General features: G+C 56.2%; 1 protein-coding gene across 1 annotated transcript in view; it reads left to right on the top strand.

The window, feature by feature from the left end:
- Positions 1-11,797, top strand: part of TMEM72 (transmembrane protein 72) — a 30,254-nt gene extending 18,457 nt beyond the window's left edge. Inside the window, exons 2-5 of the mRNA XM_084904753.1 lie at positions 1,927-1,993; positions 5,639-5,710; positions 6,386-6,525; positions 8,360-11,797. Of these exons, the coding sequence (XP_084760879.1) occupies positions 1,927-1,993; positions 5,639-5,710; positions 6,386-6,525; positions 8,360-8,838 (758 nt within the window). The 3' untranslated portion in view covers positions 8,839-11,797. The remainder of the gene's footprint in view (positions 1-1,926; positions 1,994-5,638; positions 5,711-6,385; positions 6,526-8,359) is intronic.
- Positions 11,798-16,637: the final 4,840 nt, after the last annotated feature.

Here is a 16,637-nt window from a genome sequence, read left to right as displayed (position 1 = left end):
CTGGCCATTTGCCACAAGCGCATGGAAATCGACAAAGACTGATCAGAATGAAACCACACCATAAAATAACAAGCTATTTCATTCAGCAACTGTGATGTGCTTGGGGTCAACTGTGATGTGCTTGGGACCTTCCTCCAGGGGCACTTCAATTAGCCTACTAAATCCTCATAATCAATATGTTCCAGAGGAACCATGAGGAAACTGAGGCTAGAGAGATGAGTGACTCAGCTATCAACTAGCAAGTGTGAGGCTGAAATGCAGGATCAGACCTAGGCAGCTGTGGCCAGTTGGTTTATTTGTGCTGCCTTCACTCCCTGTACCTCAGTTTCCTCTCCTGGAAAATGAGGTTGGAATGCTACTTTCACATGGAACGTTGTGATCATTAAATAAGTTAATAAATGCTAAGTGCTGAGAACAAGGCAAGATAGACAGTGAAAATTAAATAAATGAACAGTAAATAAATTATACATACCACACACAACACACACGCCAACACATCTGCATACCTCACACACACATGTGCACATGCACACACACTCCACGTACACTGGTAGGCAGTGGAAACCAGGAAACTGCTCACCACCTGCTGCCAGAAATCTCACGATTGCTCCTTCACGTTCTGGCACATGTGTGTCCTGTGAGCACATCACCAGCCTCGTTTTCCTCCCTGCAAAACAGGGTGTGCAGAGCTCACCGTGTCACAGGGATGCTAGGAGGAGTCGGGACATGTGTGACCATCATGTGTAAGCCAGTGAGTGCTCTGCAGGTGGTCTGACACTCATCCCCAGCTCCTCACCGGGACTGATCCTGCGGAGGCAGAGACGCTGGCCCTGCCGCTCTGAGCACGGGGCTCCATCTGCGAGACAGCCTGGGTGGCTGGGTACCCCCCTCCCTTCCTAGGCCAAGGCGCCCCCTCCCGTCTCCCTGCAGGACTCCCCCCTCCCCCAGAAGTGAGGGTGGAGGTGCTGGCGGCCTAAGCGAGGGGCTCCACACCGCATTTTACATTTCGGGAGGCAGCCCTTCTGCCCAGACAAAGGGCTGGGACCCCCCAGGGGCGGGAGCCTACAAGCATCTCTCCGCCCGCCCGCCCGGGAAGAGGGACGAGGGGCGGCCTCGGGCCCAGGGAAGCAGCCGCGTGCGCAGCAGACTGAGTCCTGCAGCCCATGTTGACAACCCAAGTCTCTGAGTTTCAGAAACGGGCGGAAGACAAGGTGGCAAGCACCACAGTGGAAACACCGGGGCATGTCACCTGGGCCCAGAGAGACATGCGGGGGCGAGGAGTATGATCGATTCGGCCCAGAAAGAGATCTGACCGGGGCCATCGCGGCCCTGCAGGCCTGGGACATCGCACCGCCTGTGACCCGGTTCCATCCGCGAGTGGACGGGTCAGGGCGCCGCTGGGGCAGTGAAGCTGTTAGAGCAGGGAGCCCGGAAGGAGACAGCGGTGAGCCAGCGAGTCTGCAAAGGGCACCCTGGGAAAGGGAGGTTACGTGTTCGAGTCCCAACTGCCAAGAAAGGGCAAGAGGAAGGCGGCTGAGCGGCATCTGTCAGGGCCTGATGGGCCTGGGCCAGAGCCGTGGTGTGAGGCCGCTGCCAAACCAGCGAGGGAATCGGGCCACGGGCGCGAGAGCAGGTGGTGCCACCCTCGAGTGTCCTGTGTGGGCTGTCCCTGGGGCACTAGGGGGGCGGGGGGGGGGGGGCGTCTGTGCTCAGGGAGACGGCACTGAGCACACCTGGGGCTCTGCCTGGAGCCACCCTGGTTTCCGAGACAGTCAGGAGGCTCCTGCTCTGTCCGTCCTCCCAGCCGCCCACGAAGAGCCTCCCGGCTCTCTGTCCCCCGGACAGGCTGGCTCCGGCCACGGCGCCCGCTCAGGGCAGGGCGGTGGCGGGAGCCGCTGGGCCACTGTCCCCTCCTCTCCCTCGCAGTGCTGATCGGCGTGGGCACCGAGACCTTCCTCCAGGGGCACTTCAGGAGCCTGGCGTTCTACCTGCTGTGAGTACGCACTGCTCTCCCGGGCGTGTCCTGCTTTCTCCTCCGTTAACGCGGAGCAGCCAGACCTCCCCTGCTACGCCCGTCCTGTCCCAGAGGAGGAAGGGCCAGAGGGCGACTTAGAGAGTCCTCTGCTTTGGAAAGGGCTGTAATCAAACCATCCCATAACCCAACCAATCATCCTCCTACCCACTCCCCCACCCACCACCCATTCATCCACCCACCCACCCACCCATCCACCCACCCCCTGCCATTCATCCACCCACCCACCCCCCAGCCATTCATCCACCCACCCCCCCACCCATTCATCCACCCCCCATCCACCCACCCCCCACCCATTCATCCACCTACCCACCCACCCATCCACCCACCCCCCTGCCATTCATCCACCCACCCACCCCCCAGCCATTCATCCACCCACCCACCCCCCAGCCATTCATCCACCTACCCACCCACCCATTCATCCACCCCCCATCCACCCACCCCCCCAGCCATTCATCCACCTACCCACCCACCCATCCATCCACCCACCCACCCACCCACCCTCCCACCCACCATCCATTCATCCATCCCCCCATCCACCCCCCAGCCATTCATCCAACCAATCATCCTCCTACCCACTCCCCCACCCACCACCCATTCATCCACCCACCCACCCACCCATCCACCCACCCCCTGCCATTCATCCACCTACCCACCCACCCATTCATCCACCCACCCATCCACCCACCCTCCCACCATCCATTCATCCATTCCCCCATCCACCCCCAGCCATTCATCCACCCACTCATCCATCCAGTCGTCCATCCATCCATCCACCCACCCAGCCATCCACCCCCCCAGCCATTCATCCACCCACTCATCCATCCAGTCATCCATCCAACCATCCATCCCCCCCCAGCCATTCATCCACCTACCCACCCAGCCATTCATCCACCCACCCAGCCATTCATCCACCCACCCCCCCAGCCATTCATCCACATACCCACCCACCCATTCTTCCACCCACCCACCATCTACCCATCCTTCTACCCACCCACCCACCCACCCACCCACCATCTACCATCCACATTCATCCATTCGTCTATTCACATGGCTGTCTATCTGCCCACCCACCGCTCCCAGAGCTCCTTAGGGAGCACACAGTCACCGAGCTCCTGTGTTAGAGAGGGACCTCAGAGGACCATAACCTTGCGCCATCCTCCTGCCAAGGGTTTCAGGTTTCCCTCACCCTGTGTCCTCTAGCTCAGACAGCCCTGGCGAAGCAGCCAGTGTCCTGGTTTTGCAAAGAGAAATTCAGTGGGAGTGAGCAGCTCAGCCACATCACCAAGCCGCTGAGCAGCCCTGACCTTTCTTCTCTGCCCGCTGTCTCTGCAAGTGCCCCTGGCAGGGGAGAGCACTGTGCAGCTCTGACCACCAGCTCCGGCAGCCCCTCCCGAGGGAGCCCCGCAGGATGCCTCCTCTGCCCCCACTCTCCCCCCCCACGTCCACACGCAGCACGTGGCCTCGTCAGCACCCTGAGCCCCTCTGCCTCAGACAAGCTCCCCGGTGTGTGAGGTGGGTCCGTCCACCATCTCCCAGCCAGACCCTTACCCCACAGGCACGTCCACACTGCCACAGCCAGCCGCCTGGACACACAGTTCCCTCTGGAGACTTTCATGGCCGCCACAGCCTCCAGGCCACGCTCTTTGCCATCCCTGACCTCCACCTTATTTCTAGTCACTCCGTTCCCCGCCTCACCGCCCCCCCCCCCCGCCCGCAAGCGGCTCTTCCCACACTCGCCCACCTCCCCTCTGAGCCTTGGCTTGTCCTGGCAGGTACCCAGGGTGCCTTTCCACCCACTTCACCTGACTCCCAGGTCCCTCCCTGCCATCGGGCCCTGAGACCCCTGCCCATGCCAGACCCCACCGGCTGGGAGTGACCTCCTGCTCCGAAGGTCCCTCAGGTCTTACTGAGTGTCGCAGCCACTCTGCACAGTCTCCCTGGGATCCAGGGCAGGCCTGGCTTCCTCCTCTCTGTGGCCACCTAGTTCATCCACAGACATGACTTTGGGGAGGAACTGGGGGTCACTACCCTCTAACAGTCCCATCCGTGGCCAGTTCACACTGCCTGTGGCTGCCCAGCCCTGCCTCTTCCTGGCTCTCTGCCTGTCTTAAGGGGATGCAGTGCCCACCTGGTCCCCCTGTGGCCCAGTCCTAGGAGTTCTTTTGAGTCTCGGGTCCCCCGCCCCTCACTGCGAACCAATTGATGTTCCCCACCCATGCCCTCTCTCCTCCCCGAGGGGTGAGCACCCAGCCCACCCTGCGCATCCTTCCTACACTGTGCCCACTGGTTCTTCAGGGGCCACCCGCCTCCCTCTTTGCACCCTTCCTTCCTCCCACCGCCCCCCCCCCTCACACACACACACACACACACACACACACACAATCTCCCACACACAGATCTTGAGCTCAAGCTGCTGTGGTCCCTCACACTCAGCGCATTCATCAAGTGAGGGCACACCTGGCCGTGAATCACTGCCATCTCTGTGTCCTCAGACAAGCAGGGCCAGGGAGGGGTCCTGGCCAGAGGCGCTGGCCTGTGCAGAGGCCCCGTGGCACCTGAGCTGTGCTAAGGAAGTTCGGTCCCATTGGCCAGGAGACTCTCCAATAGGAAATGTGAGTCCCATTCCCAAAGGCCGTGATGCGGGGCCCAGGGACGATGATTTTACACATTCCCAGGAAATTATGACAGGGGTCTCCGGACCACCCCTGGAGCAGGAGGAGGACTTAAAGAATTCTAGACTGGGCCGAAACCGGTTTGGCTCAGTGGATAGAGCATCAGCCTGCGGACTGAAAGGTCCCAGGTTCGATTCCGGTCAAGGGCATGTACCTTGGTTGCGGGCACATCCCCAGTAGGGGGGTGTGCAAGAGGCAGTTTATCGATGTTTCTCATCCATGTTTCTAACTCTCTATCCCTCTAGCTTCCTCTCTGTAAAAAATCAATAAAAATATATTTAATAAAAGAAGAAAGAAAAAAAGAATCTTAGCCTGGGAAGAGTATGGTCAGTCTCAGGAGTCAGAAGGAGCCCTGGGGGCGCTGGGGGGACCGCCTGGAGGGAGGAGCAGGGACAGGCGGTGGGCCAGGCAGTCAGGGAGACCAAGAGGGGGGAGTGGTGCGGTGTCTGGGGGCCAGGCCCACACTCAGGCTCTCGGGTGAGGCCAGAGAGAACGGGACGGACTCTGGGCTGCTTTCAGGACACAGTCAGCCCCTACCCGTGACCTTTGCGTGATGAGAAAAGCGGGAGAAGGAAAGGGCTTGGGAATGGGTCCAGCTTTAAGCCGCTCAGTGGGGCAGTGGGTGTCCGTCCCAGTGACAGCAGGAAAAATATCTGCCAGTGTCCACACAGGAATGCTGGGGTCAAGGTGGCCCCTCCTGCGGGCCTGCAGCCCCCTCCTCACCTGTCTGTCCAGGCCCCTCCCCCTCCACCACCACAGCCCACCCTCCTGCAGGCCCTGGCATCAAGACCCGCTGGGGGACGCAGGCTGGGTCACAGATCAGGTTGAGAAGCTTCTGGTCGGGAGGCCAAGGTGCAGCGAGCAGACCACCGGCAGGAAGGGGAAGGGAGCACCGGAGGAGGCCCCGCCTCCCTCACCTGTCTCCACGCAGGTTCACTGGAGCCGCCGTCGCCGTGTGCGAAGGGGCCTACTTCGTGGCTCAGCTGCTGGCCCTCTGCTTCCAGTGAGTAGCTCCCGCTGCCCAGGGATCCTTGCAACTTCTGAGGGGGGAGGAGAGGGAGCCGGTGAGAGGAGCCCTAGGCTTGAAGGCCCATTTTACCAGTTCTGGACGGCTCCACCCCAGCTAGGACCTGGGCACAAAGAATGACCACCAGGGGGAACCAAAGAGCCGTGGCAGTGGGTGTGGAAGAGGCTGTGTCTGGGCCAACACACCATCCTTCAGGCCCGCTGCTCCGAGCCGCCTGGAGGGATGAGACCTGCAGATCCCTGCTCCAGAGGGGAAGGAGCTGGGCCTAAGGACAAGGCTTTCCCCCTTTGAACCTGCGGCAGCAGCCCTGACGGAGTCAGGCGGGTGTGGGCTCTGCGTGCCCGGCACGAAGCCCCTCTGGGCCGTGTCATCGCACACCCAGGCGAGACCCTACGCAGCCAGGACCCTTGTGCAAGGCGTGAACCGCACAACCGCCCGCCCACGTCTCACACTGCACGCCTGCTCTGCCCTGCGGTGGGCCCCAGTGCCCCCTGAGGCTCCTGCTCCCTTCTCCTGCCTTTCAGGGCCTCTGGGGCAAGGGGCACAGCAAGGCCCCTAAGGGAGGACTCCCACCCGGGTGCCTGCAGAGAGCGTGCCCACAGCCTGTGAGCTGCTGCCTGCTCCCTGCTCACCCGGACTCCCTCCTCCCAGGTGTCCGCCCGGGTCCCTGGCCGCCAGAGCGAGGGAGAAGGCATGCTGGCTGGGCTGCTTCCAGAAGTTCCTGGCCTACCTGCTGCTGTCCGTGGCCTGCTTCCTCCACCCCGTGCTGGTCTGGCACGTGACCATCCCAGGTAGGACTGCGGGGGGGGGGGGGGGGGGGGGTGAGGGGGGGGTTGGAGGCGGGCACGCGGGGCGGCTCTGAGCCCGAGGCTGGGTCCCCCTCACTCAGCCGCGGTGACATGGCTGCAGGGCCTGGGCCCACTGCCCCTGGCCCAGGCCGTGGGGATGCGGCCCTGTCAGGCCTCCACGCTGCTTCACGGCAGGCATGTGCCTGAGGTGCATCCTCCGTGTAGGTGACCAGAGGCTGCACCCCCAAGAACCCCTTTCTGTCGAAGTCTGTGCGTGGGCTGAGCTTTCAGAGGGTACCGGTCACTTCCCTGCCCAGACCCACCCCTTCTCCCGTGCCCTGCTCAGCGCCACACCCTGACGGGAGCCCGGCAGGAAGGGACTGAGGACCCTCAGCAGCCGCAGCACCTCCTGCTCCCAGCCCTGAGCCGGCGGCTCCTGGCCGCGGAGGCAGGACTCTGCGCTCCCGCTCCCGGGGCCTGTCATGGCTTTCCCTCTGACACCCTCCTTGTGACCCACCTAAAGCAGAAAGCACCGCACCACGCTGGGAGACAGGACTGAAGCAGAGCCTCCTCTCCTCCCTGCAGTCCCTGTCTCAGCCCCCAGGGCCACCCCTCCCTGTCCCCTCCTCTCCCCCCGCCCCACGGACCGCTGAGCAGCATACAGCACACAGCACACAGCACACAGCACACAGCACACAGCGCTAGAGCCAGCCCCAGCCTCCGGCCCCGGCCTCCGCCCGCCCGGGAAAGGCAGGGAGCCAGGAGGCTCTGGCCCGGAGGCAGGACTGGGCCCCTCTTCCTCTGCACAGGGCAGGCAGGACCCCGGCAGGGAAGCCAGAGCAGGTCCCGCCCGGGCAGAGGGCCCTCTGCTTAGAGGCCTCGGAGGGGCCAGAAGGGGCGATGCATGCTGCCCCCCCTCCCCCAGGAGGTCTGCATTCGCCTCTGTTCCCTGGGGAGGCCACAGGGAGTGATGGAAGTCCCAGCAGGTGGGGCCGGTGTCCGCCATAGACCCCAGGCCATTGGCGGGTCACAGTCCAGCTCCAATAGCCGCAGTGAGAGAGGCTGAGTGCGGTGAGGGAGGCTGTGCAGGCAGCACCAGGGGGCTGTCACCAGGAAGCGAGCCTCAGGCACAGGGTCCCCTTGCTCCCGGTCAGGGGCAGGTGCTAGCACGGTGACAGGCTGCCCCGGGTCTGCTGTGCTGTGTGAGGAGTGGGGAGTGGGGAGTGGGGAGTGGGCAATGGGCAGCGGGCAGCGGGCAGTGGGCAGCGGGGAGTGAGGAGTGAGGAGTGGGCAGTGGGCAATGAGCAGTGGGCAGTGAGGAGTGGGCAGTGGAGAGTGAGGAGTGAGGAGTGGGCAGTGGGCAGTGGGCAGTGGGCAGTGGGGAGTGAGGAGTGGGCAGTGGGCAGTGGGCAGTGGGCAGCGGACAGTGGGCATCGGACAGTGGGGAGTGAGGAGCAGGCAGTGGGAAGTGGGCAGCGGGCAGCAGGCAGTGAGGAGTGGGCAGCGGGCAGTGGGCAGTGGGCAGTGGGGAGTGATGAGTGGGCAGTGGGCAGTGGGCAGTGGGCAGCGGGCAGCGAGGAGTGGGCAGCGGGCAGTGGGCAGTGGGCAGCGGGGGTGGGGAGTGAGGAGTGGGGAGTGGACAGTGGGCAGCGGGGAGGGGCAGTGGGCAGCAGGCAGCGGGCAGTGGGCAGCGGGCAGTGGGCAGCGGGCAGCGGGGAGTAGGGCCGGAGCAGCACTGAGTGTGGCCCCAGTGTGCACCCTGGCCTGTGGGGACGGTGGGCTGGGCGGCCTCTGGCCTCTCCAGGACACTCCCGCAGCCTGACCCCGCTCTCCCCAGGCTCCATGCTGATCCTCACGGGCCTGGCCTACTTCCTGCTCAGCAAGAGGAAGAAGAGCAGAGCCGGGCCCCCGGGGCCGGCCCCGGAGCAGTACACGGACCCCTGCCGCAGCGCCCGCAGCACCACGGGCTCCGGGGACACCGAGCAGACCTACACCTTCCCCGGGGCCCTCCGGCGGGGGCCCCGCTCCCTGCTCGCCCACATGCGGCGCCTGCTGAAGGGGCCCAGGAAGCCCGGCGCCCCCCGGCGCCCCGAGGCCCCCACCGAGCTGACCCTGGAGCCGGCCGCCTCGCCGGCCGCGAAGAAGCAGGTGCACTTTGAGGACCGTGTGGTCAGGATCATCCCCGCCCGCGACGGCCCGGACAGCGAGGACAGCGAGCCGGAGCCGGAGGAGGCCAGCTCCGACACCACCCCCATCATCCCGCCGCCGCCGGCGCCCCGCTTCCTGTCCGCGCTCCCGGGCGGCGGCCTCTTCTGAGCCGCGGGTCCCGCTGGGGACGCCCCGCCGGGTCTGCGCGATGGGTGGCCTGCCCCGAGCTCCGGACACCGTGGCCTCCGGGGAGCCGGGTCCGTAGGCTGGCTCTTCAGGGGGTGACCAGACTCCTCCACTCGGCCCCGGGCCATCGAGTGACATGACAGGTCCCGAAACAGCCTTCAGGGGTGCAAAGGGAGCCATGCCGGTGCAGGTCCTTCCTCCTGGACACGGGTGAGGAAATCCTGTGCTCTCCCAAAGAGACCACCACTCCGCCTCCTGCTGCTCCGACACGGGCGCAGCACCCAGCTCTGAAGACCAAGGACGTGCCGGCAGCTCAGCCATGTTCACAGGCAGGTGTGGAGGGCACCGCGGGCCCAGCCCTGAGCTGAGGTTGTGCGGACGGGCGGGAAGGCCGGGCCGAGGGCCCTCGAGGCGGAGAGCAGTGCCCGGCGGCGGACAGCGGTGCCCGGCGGCGGAGCGGTGCCCGGCGGCGGAGAGCGGTGCCCGGCGGCGGAGAGCGGTGCCCGGCGGCGGGGAGCGGTGCCCGGCGGCGGGGAGCGGTGCCCGGCGGCGGGGAGCGGTGCCCGGCGGCGGAAAGCGGTGCCCGGCGGCGGGGAGCGGAGCCCGGCGGCGGCCTGCGCGCTCTGCTGGGGGCTGGGGCTGGGCAGCAGCATCACGGAGCCCCTCAGGGACACAGCCTCTGGCCACCGCAGGGACAGCCAGCCAGGTGGGCCTGCTCACTTCTGGCGCACCGCCAGGGCTCTCTGCATCGCCACACCAACCTTGTCAAGCCCCACAGAGACGGTGTGAACCCAAAGATCCTGGACGCCATTGGCAGCTTCAGCAGGAGGCAGCGCCCGCTGCACACAGGAGCCAGAGGCTGTGCCCGGAGACACGCAGCACAGGGAAGTGGCTCTGCCACCGGAGGCCTGGCAGCGGAATAGGGGTAGAGACCGGTTTTAAGGGGGAACAAGGGGGGGGGGGGCAGGAAAGTGAGCGAGCAGACCAGCTCTCTGCCAGCAGCCCATGGAGGCGACAGTTAACCCAGATGGAGCGAAGACATTGATCAGATATTCCTGTTAAGGATTTGCAATACAGCTGTCATTTCTGAAAAGTGTCCTTGGTCCATGGGATTGATTGTTCAAGGAGAACAAACACACTCTTCATAGGCCATCGCAATTAACGAGCAACCCAGAGCGACAGTTAACGCTCCCGAGTTCGTCTGTGAGCAGCCACGGCTCCACAGAGCCGGCCTCGGACCCCGTGCCCTCCAGTCCAGAGAAGTGTGTTCTTTCTTATGTGCTGTTCAAACCACCAACCCTCCTACAGGTTAGTTTGTCGATGTATGGAAACAGCCAACCAGCAGCTAGGATCAGTTTGGTGCCTCAGTGCAGCGCGTGTCCCAAATAAGTGGATCTCTCCCTGCAATGACTCACTTCTTGTGCGAAACCAAGTGGGAAAAGACAAACATTCCCATACGCCCCCACAGTGGAAGCGGTGGAGCTGTTTCTTATCTGCAGAGGAGGGACTGCAGGATTGGAGAGTCAGACAGAGGAGAGTGAATAGCATGGAACGGGGATATGGCCAGGGGGGACTGTGCCCAGTTCCTAACGGGCAGGCGGCCTGGACAGGAGCCCAGGGCGGAGGGAGCCGGGCTCTGTGCCTGTCCTGCGAGAGGCGTGGTGATGGGCACAGCATCATGCAGGGGGCCTCTGCGGGCCCGGTGCTCCCACTCCGTCCTCAGAAGTCTGGGTGGGTAGGTGGCCAGGTCACATGCAAGAAGCACACTGGAGCGGAATGTCAATAAACATTCTGTGCGCCCATGAGCTGTGTCTCAGTGTGTCTTAGAGCGGGGACACGGGGGTTCCAGGTGATGTGATGTGATGTGATGTGATGTGATGTGATGTGATGTGATGTGATGTGATGTGACGTGATGTGGTGTGACGTGCGTGTGACAGACTCTAAGCTTCCTGTGCCTACCAGGTAAGGGGGAGTCTGCTCTGAAGGCCCAGGGATGTGCCAGCACTTCCCATGGCCATAGAGGCCTGAATGCTTCTGATCGAACTGAGATTAGCAAAGTGAAGTTATCAAACTCTGTTGTTGCTGGAAAAGCTAAGAAGGCTGAGATGAGATGGTTAAATAGACCTCACCTCTGTCGCTGGGCCAAGCAGGAAATGGCCCCTTCTCACGAGCAGGTGGACACCAGGTGTCTTCATGTGAGTCTCAGGCCAAGGCAGCCACATCCTGCCCTCTGCTGCCCTCACAGCGGCCGCGGGGGCCCTCACCCCGGCTGAGAGCGAACGCAGGGCTGACCCGAGGTGGCCGGCTCCCTGTCCCTGCAGAAGGCAGATGGGAAGTCTTGCAGGTTGAAGCAGTAATCGGTAGTAGAAAAAACACTGGCTGGCACTCGCTAAATCTCCCACTAACATGCTGACTGACCTTGGCCAGCCCTCTTCACCTCTCGGGCCTCAGTTTCCCCTGTTAAGTGGAATGAACAGAATTCCTCTCAGGATTGGTGCGGTCACTGAAGCAAGAAAGATGGGGAAAGTGCTCCTCAGATCACAAGTCACCCCAGTCAGTGTGGAGAGCACTCATCTGCTACAGGGAGGGGGGACGGCCTCACAGGAAGAAAACCCCAAAGTAAGGAAGCACTGAGGAGACACGCCCAGACTTTCCTCCAGGGCAAGGCCAGGGCAGACCCAAGCTTCTCTCTCCGCTCCGGGTCAGTGCTTGAGCCTGGAGGGTGTGGCCTCCAGCTCAGAGAGCGTGGTGGAGCCTGTCACTAGGAGTCCCCCACTATAATAGCTCTCTCTCATCAGTTCTAGAGATTTTTTTTCTTAGTTTTTAAAATATTTTTATTGAAATATAATTCATATCCCATAAAATAAAAGAATTCAAATGGTTTTTGGTATATTCATTATCAAGTTCATCACAATCTAAGTTCACAACATTTTCATCACATCCCTCCAAAAAAACAAACAACAACAAAAAAAACATACATTAAATCACTCTCCACCCCATCCCAATCCAGCCATACTCTAAAGTTTAGGGCCTCACCGAAACCGGTTTGGCTCAGTGGATAGAGAGTGTCAGCCTGCAGACTGAAGGGTCCCAGGTTTGATTCCTGTCAAAGGCATGTACATTGGTTGTGGGCACATCCCCAGTGGAGGGTATGCAGGAGGCAGCTGGTCGATGTTTCTCTCTCATCGATGTTTCTAACTCTCTGTCCCTTTCCCTTTCTTTCTATGAAAAATCAATAAAATATTTTTAATATATTTTATTGATTTTCCCTTTCTCTCTATGAAAAATTAATAAAATATTTTTAAATATATTTTATTGATTTTTCACAGAAAGGAAGGGAGAGGGACAGAGAGCTAGAAACATCTATGAGAGAGAAACATTGAGAAACATTGTGCCTTCTGCACACCCCCCACTGGGGATGTGCCCACAACCAATGTACATGCCCTTGACTGATATCGAACCTGGGACCCTTCAGTCTACAGGCTGACGCTCTATCCACTGAGCCAAACCGGTTTTGGCTAAAATATTTTTTTTAATAAAAAAAAAAAATAATAAAGTTTAGGGCCTAAGCCAGCGTTTTTCAACCGCTGTTCCGCGGCGAGATGTTGCCTGGTGTGCCGTAGGTGCAGACAAGACAAGAATTTTATAATTTTTCACTATTTTGTTTACTTAATATTTCATAATAAAGTAATTATAAAATACTTTCTTTGTGTTTATTTGATTCCTATTCAAGAGAATTACTTTATATATAGTCAATATAGGCACAGAGTTAAATTTTTTAACATTTTCTAATGGTGGTGTGCCTCATGATTTTTTTCATGAAACAAGTGTGCCTTTGCCCAAAAAAGGTTGAAAAACACAGGCCTAAGCAATCACTAAATAACTATATGTCTTTATAGATTGCTCTTCTGAACATTTCATATAATGGAATCATATAAGATATGGCCTTTTGTAACTTGCTTTGTTCACTTAGCATAATGTTGTTGTTTTTGTTTTTGTTTTTGGTTTGTTTGTCTTGTTATTTTTTATCGTTTTTTTATCGTTTTTGTTGTTGTTGTCAGTCCTTACCCGAGAATATTTTTCCATTGATTTTTAGACAGAGTGGAAAAGAAAGGGAAAGACAGAGAGAAACACTGATGTGAAAGAAACACATCGACTGGTTGCCTCCTGCCCGTGCCCTGACCAGGGCCTGGGTCAGGGAGGAACCTCCAACCAAGGTGCGTGCCCTGGACTGGAATGGAGCCGGGACCCTTTGGTCCGCAGGCCAACACTCTATCCACTGAGCCAACAGGCTAGGGCTCAGCATAATGTGTTTTTTTTAAGATTCATTCCTGTTTTGACATGTATCTTTACTTCATTTCTTTTTGTGGCTGAATAATATTCCATTACATGAATATACCACATGTGCTTATCTGTTCATCTGTTGAGGGGCATTTGGGTTGTTTCTACTTTGTGCCTACAATGAATAATGCAGCTATGAGCATTCATGTTACGTGGACATATATTTTCATTTCTCTTAAACATATACCTTGGGGTGGAATTGCAGGGTTAAATGGTAACTTAGTATTTAACTTCTTGTTAAACTGATTCCCAAAGGGGGTGCATTTTACATTCCTGCCAACACTATGAGTATTCTGACTTTCCATATCCTTGCCAACACTTGTTATTGTCTGTCTTTTTATTATAGTCATCATTTATTATGGTTTTGATATGTATTTTTGTGGTGACTAATTGTATTGAGCATTTTTATTTTTTCATTTAATTATTGACCATTTGCATATCTTCTTTAGAAATGTCTGTTTAAATGCTTTGCTTATTTTTCTTTTTTTAAATATATTTTATTGATTTTACACAGAGAGTAATTGAGAGGGACAGAGAGTTAGAAACATCAATGAGAGAGAAACATCGACCAGCTGCCTCCTCCTGCACATCCTCACTGGGGATGTGCCCGCAACCAAGGTACATGCCCTTGACCAGAATCGAACCCGGGACCCTTCAGTCCCCAGGCCGACGCTCTATCCACTGAGCCAAAGCGGTCCCGGCGCCTATTTTTCAATAAGAATTTTTTTTGTCTTTTTTTTTTTTTTTTTTCACTTATAAGAGGTTTTTTATATATATTCTAGATATTAGACCCTTACCAGATATATAATCTGCAAATATTTTCACCCATTCTGTGGGTTGCCTTTTACTTTTTTGATAGTGTCCTTTGAAGCCCAAAGGATTTAATTTTGGTAAAATCTAATTTATCTATTTTTTTTTCTTTTGTTGCTTTTTCTTTTGTGGTCAAATCTAAGAAACCATTGCCTAACCAAAGGTCATTAAGATTTATTTCTATGTTTTCTTCTGAGCGTTTTAGAGTAAATGTTAGTTCTTAAAATGAGAGTCTAACTTAATTATTTTTACATCTAATTCGTTGAATTGTCTTGGTACCTTTGTCAAAAACTTATAGATAATAAATTTCCCTTTCAACCTATTCCATTCATCTTTATGCCTATCCTTACCACATTACCACACTGTTTTGATTACTATAGCTTTGTAATGAATACATTTTGAAGCCAGAATGTGTAAGCCCCCAACTTTGTTCTTCTTTTTCAAGACTATTTGTCTATCCGAGGTCCCTCCCACTTCCATATGAATTTTAGGATCAACTTGTCTGCAAAAAAGCAATCTTGGATTTTGATAGAAATTTAATTGACTCTCTAGATCAGGCATGTCAAACTCGCTGCCCACAGGCTGCATGAAGCCCATAATGAATATTTTTGCAGCCCAGCCTATAACGGCTTGTAAGAAAACATTAATTATATCATTGCTCTTGTTCTGTTTTATACTACACTTTTCTAAATAAACCTACATTTTTATGAAAATTGAAGCTTGTGGTTTTTTGCAGCCCAAATAAACTTAAACCTTGTTTATTTGGCCCGTGTTAGCCTTTGAGTTTGACATGCTTGTTCTAGATCACATGGTGGGTATTCCCACCTTGACAATGTTAAATCTTCCAATTCATGACTATAGGGTGCCCTTCCTTCTACATAGATCTTTAATTTCTTTCAATAATGTTTTATAGTTTGCTATGTGCAAGTCTTACACTTCTTTCGTTAAAATTATTTCTAAGTACTTTATTCCTTTCGATGGTTTTGTAAATGGAATGATTTTTCGTTTCCCAATTTATTGAGGTATAATTGACAAATAAATTATACACATTTAAGTGTACAATGTGATGATTTGGTATGCATATACATTGTGAAATGATTTCCAGTCAAGTTAATTAACCTACTATCACCTCACATAGCTTTCTCTAGAACTTCATTTCACATGCTAGTGTGCAGCTTCCATTTCTTGCATTTGTGGCATGTTCTTTGTCTCTGCCTTTTGACTGCTTCCCTGCATTTGTTTCTATGTATCAGGTAGAGCTGCTATGTCTCCCGGAATTAGTGGAGTGACCTTGTGCAGAGACAAGGGATAGAGCCTAAACCAGCAGTCGGATATCCCTCTCACAATTCAGGATTGCTGGCTCCCAACTGCTTGCCTGCCTACCTTCCTCATTGCCCCTAACCGCTTCTGCATACCAGTCTGATCACCCCCTAACCACTCCCATGCCAGCCTGATTGATGCCTAACTGCTCCCCTGCCAGCCTGTTTGCCCCCAACTTCCCTCCTCTGTTGGTCTGGTCACCCCTAACTGCCCTCCCCTACAGGGTTGATCACCTTCAACTGCCCTCCCTTGCAGGCCTGGTCCCTCAACTGCCCTCCTTTGCAGGCCTGGTCCCTCCCAACTGTCCTCCCTGGCTAGTCATCTTGTGTCCACATAGGGGCAGGATCTTTGACCACATGAGAGCAGCCATATTATGTTTTGGAGTTATGGTCAATCTAAATATTACTCTTTCATTAGATAGGATAGAGGCCTGGTTCACAGGTGGGGGCCAACTGGTTTGCCCTGAAGGGTGTCCCAGATCAGGGTAGGGGTTCCCTTGGGGCATGGGGCAGCCTGAGCAAGGGGTCTGTGGTGCTTGGCAGGCCGGTTACGCCCCCCAGCGACCCAAGCAGAGGCCTTGGTATCTGGGATATATTTACTTTCTACAATTGAAACTTTGTAGCCTGGAGCAGAGCCAAGCCTCCTGCTTGCTCAGTGGTGGCAGCCATTTCTGTCTGGATTTGTTTACCTTCTGTAATTGAAACTTTGTAGCCTTGAATGGAGGCTTAGGCTGGCTAGGGCAGGCAGAAAGCTTGGCTTCCTCCATTGCCAGGGAAATGCCTTCCTCCTGCTCTCTGTGGCTGTAGCCATCTTGGTTGGGTTTATTTGCATACTCACTCTGATTGGCTGGTGGGCATGGCTGGTGGAGTGGAGCGATGGTTAATTTGCATATTACTCTTTTATTAGGTAGGATATATCTTATAGTGTAAAAATTTGATTTACTTTCCTGGCCTATGTGGCTTGGTGGTTGAGCATCAACCTATGAACCAGGAGATTATGGTCAGATTCCTGGTCAGAGCACATGCCCGGGTTATGGGCTTGCTCCACAGCAGAGGGCATGCAGGAGGCAGCCAATCCGTGATTCTTTCTCATCATTGATGTTTCTTTCTCTCTCTCTTCTTCCCCCTTCCTCTCTGAAATCAATTTTTTTAATATATATTTTATTGATTTTTCACAGAGAGGAAGAGAGAGGGATAGAGAGCTAGAAACATCGATCAGAGAGACATGTCAACCAGCTGCCTCCTGCACACCCCCCACCAGGGATGTGCCTGCAACCAATGTACATGCCCTTGACCAGAATCAAACCTGGG

This window comes from Pipistrellus hanaki (assembly GCF_964339955.1).
Source record: "Pipistrellus hanaki genome assembly, chromosome: 14".
NCBI classification, from domain to species: Eukaryota; Metazoa; Chordata; class Mammalia; order Chiroptera; family Vespertilionidae; genus Pipistrellus; species Pipistrellus hanaki.
Note: the sequence above shows the minus strand (reverse complement) of the source record. Positions and strands in the feature narration are given on the sequence as shown.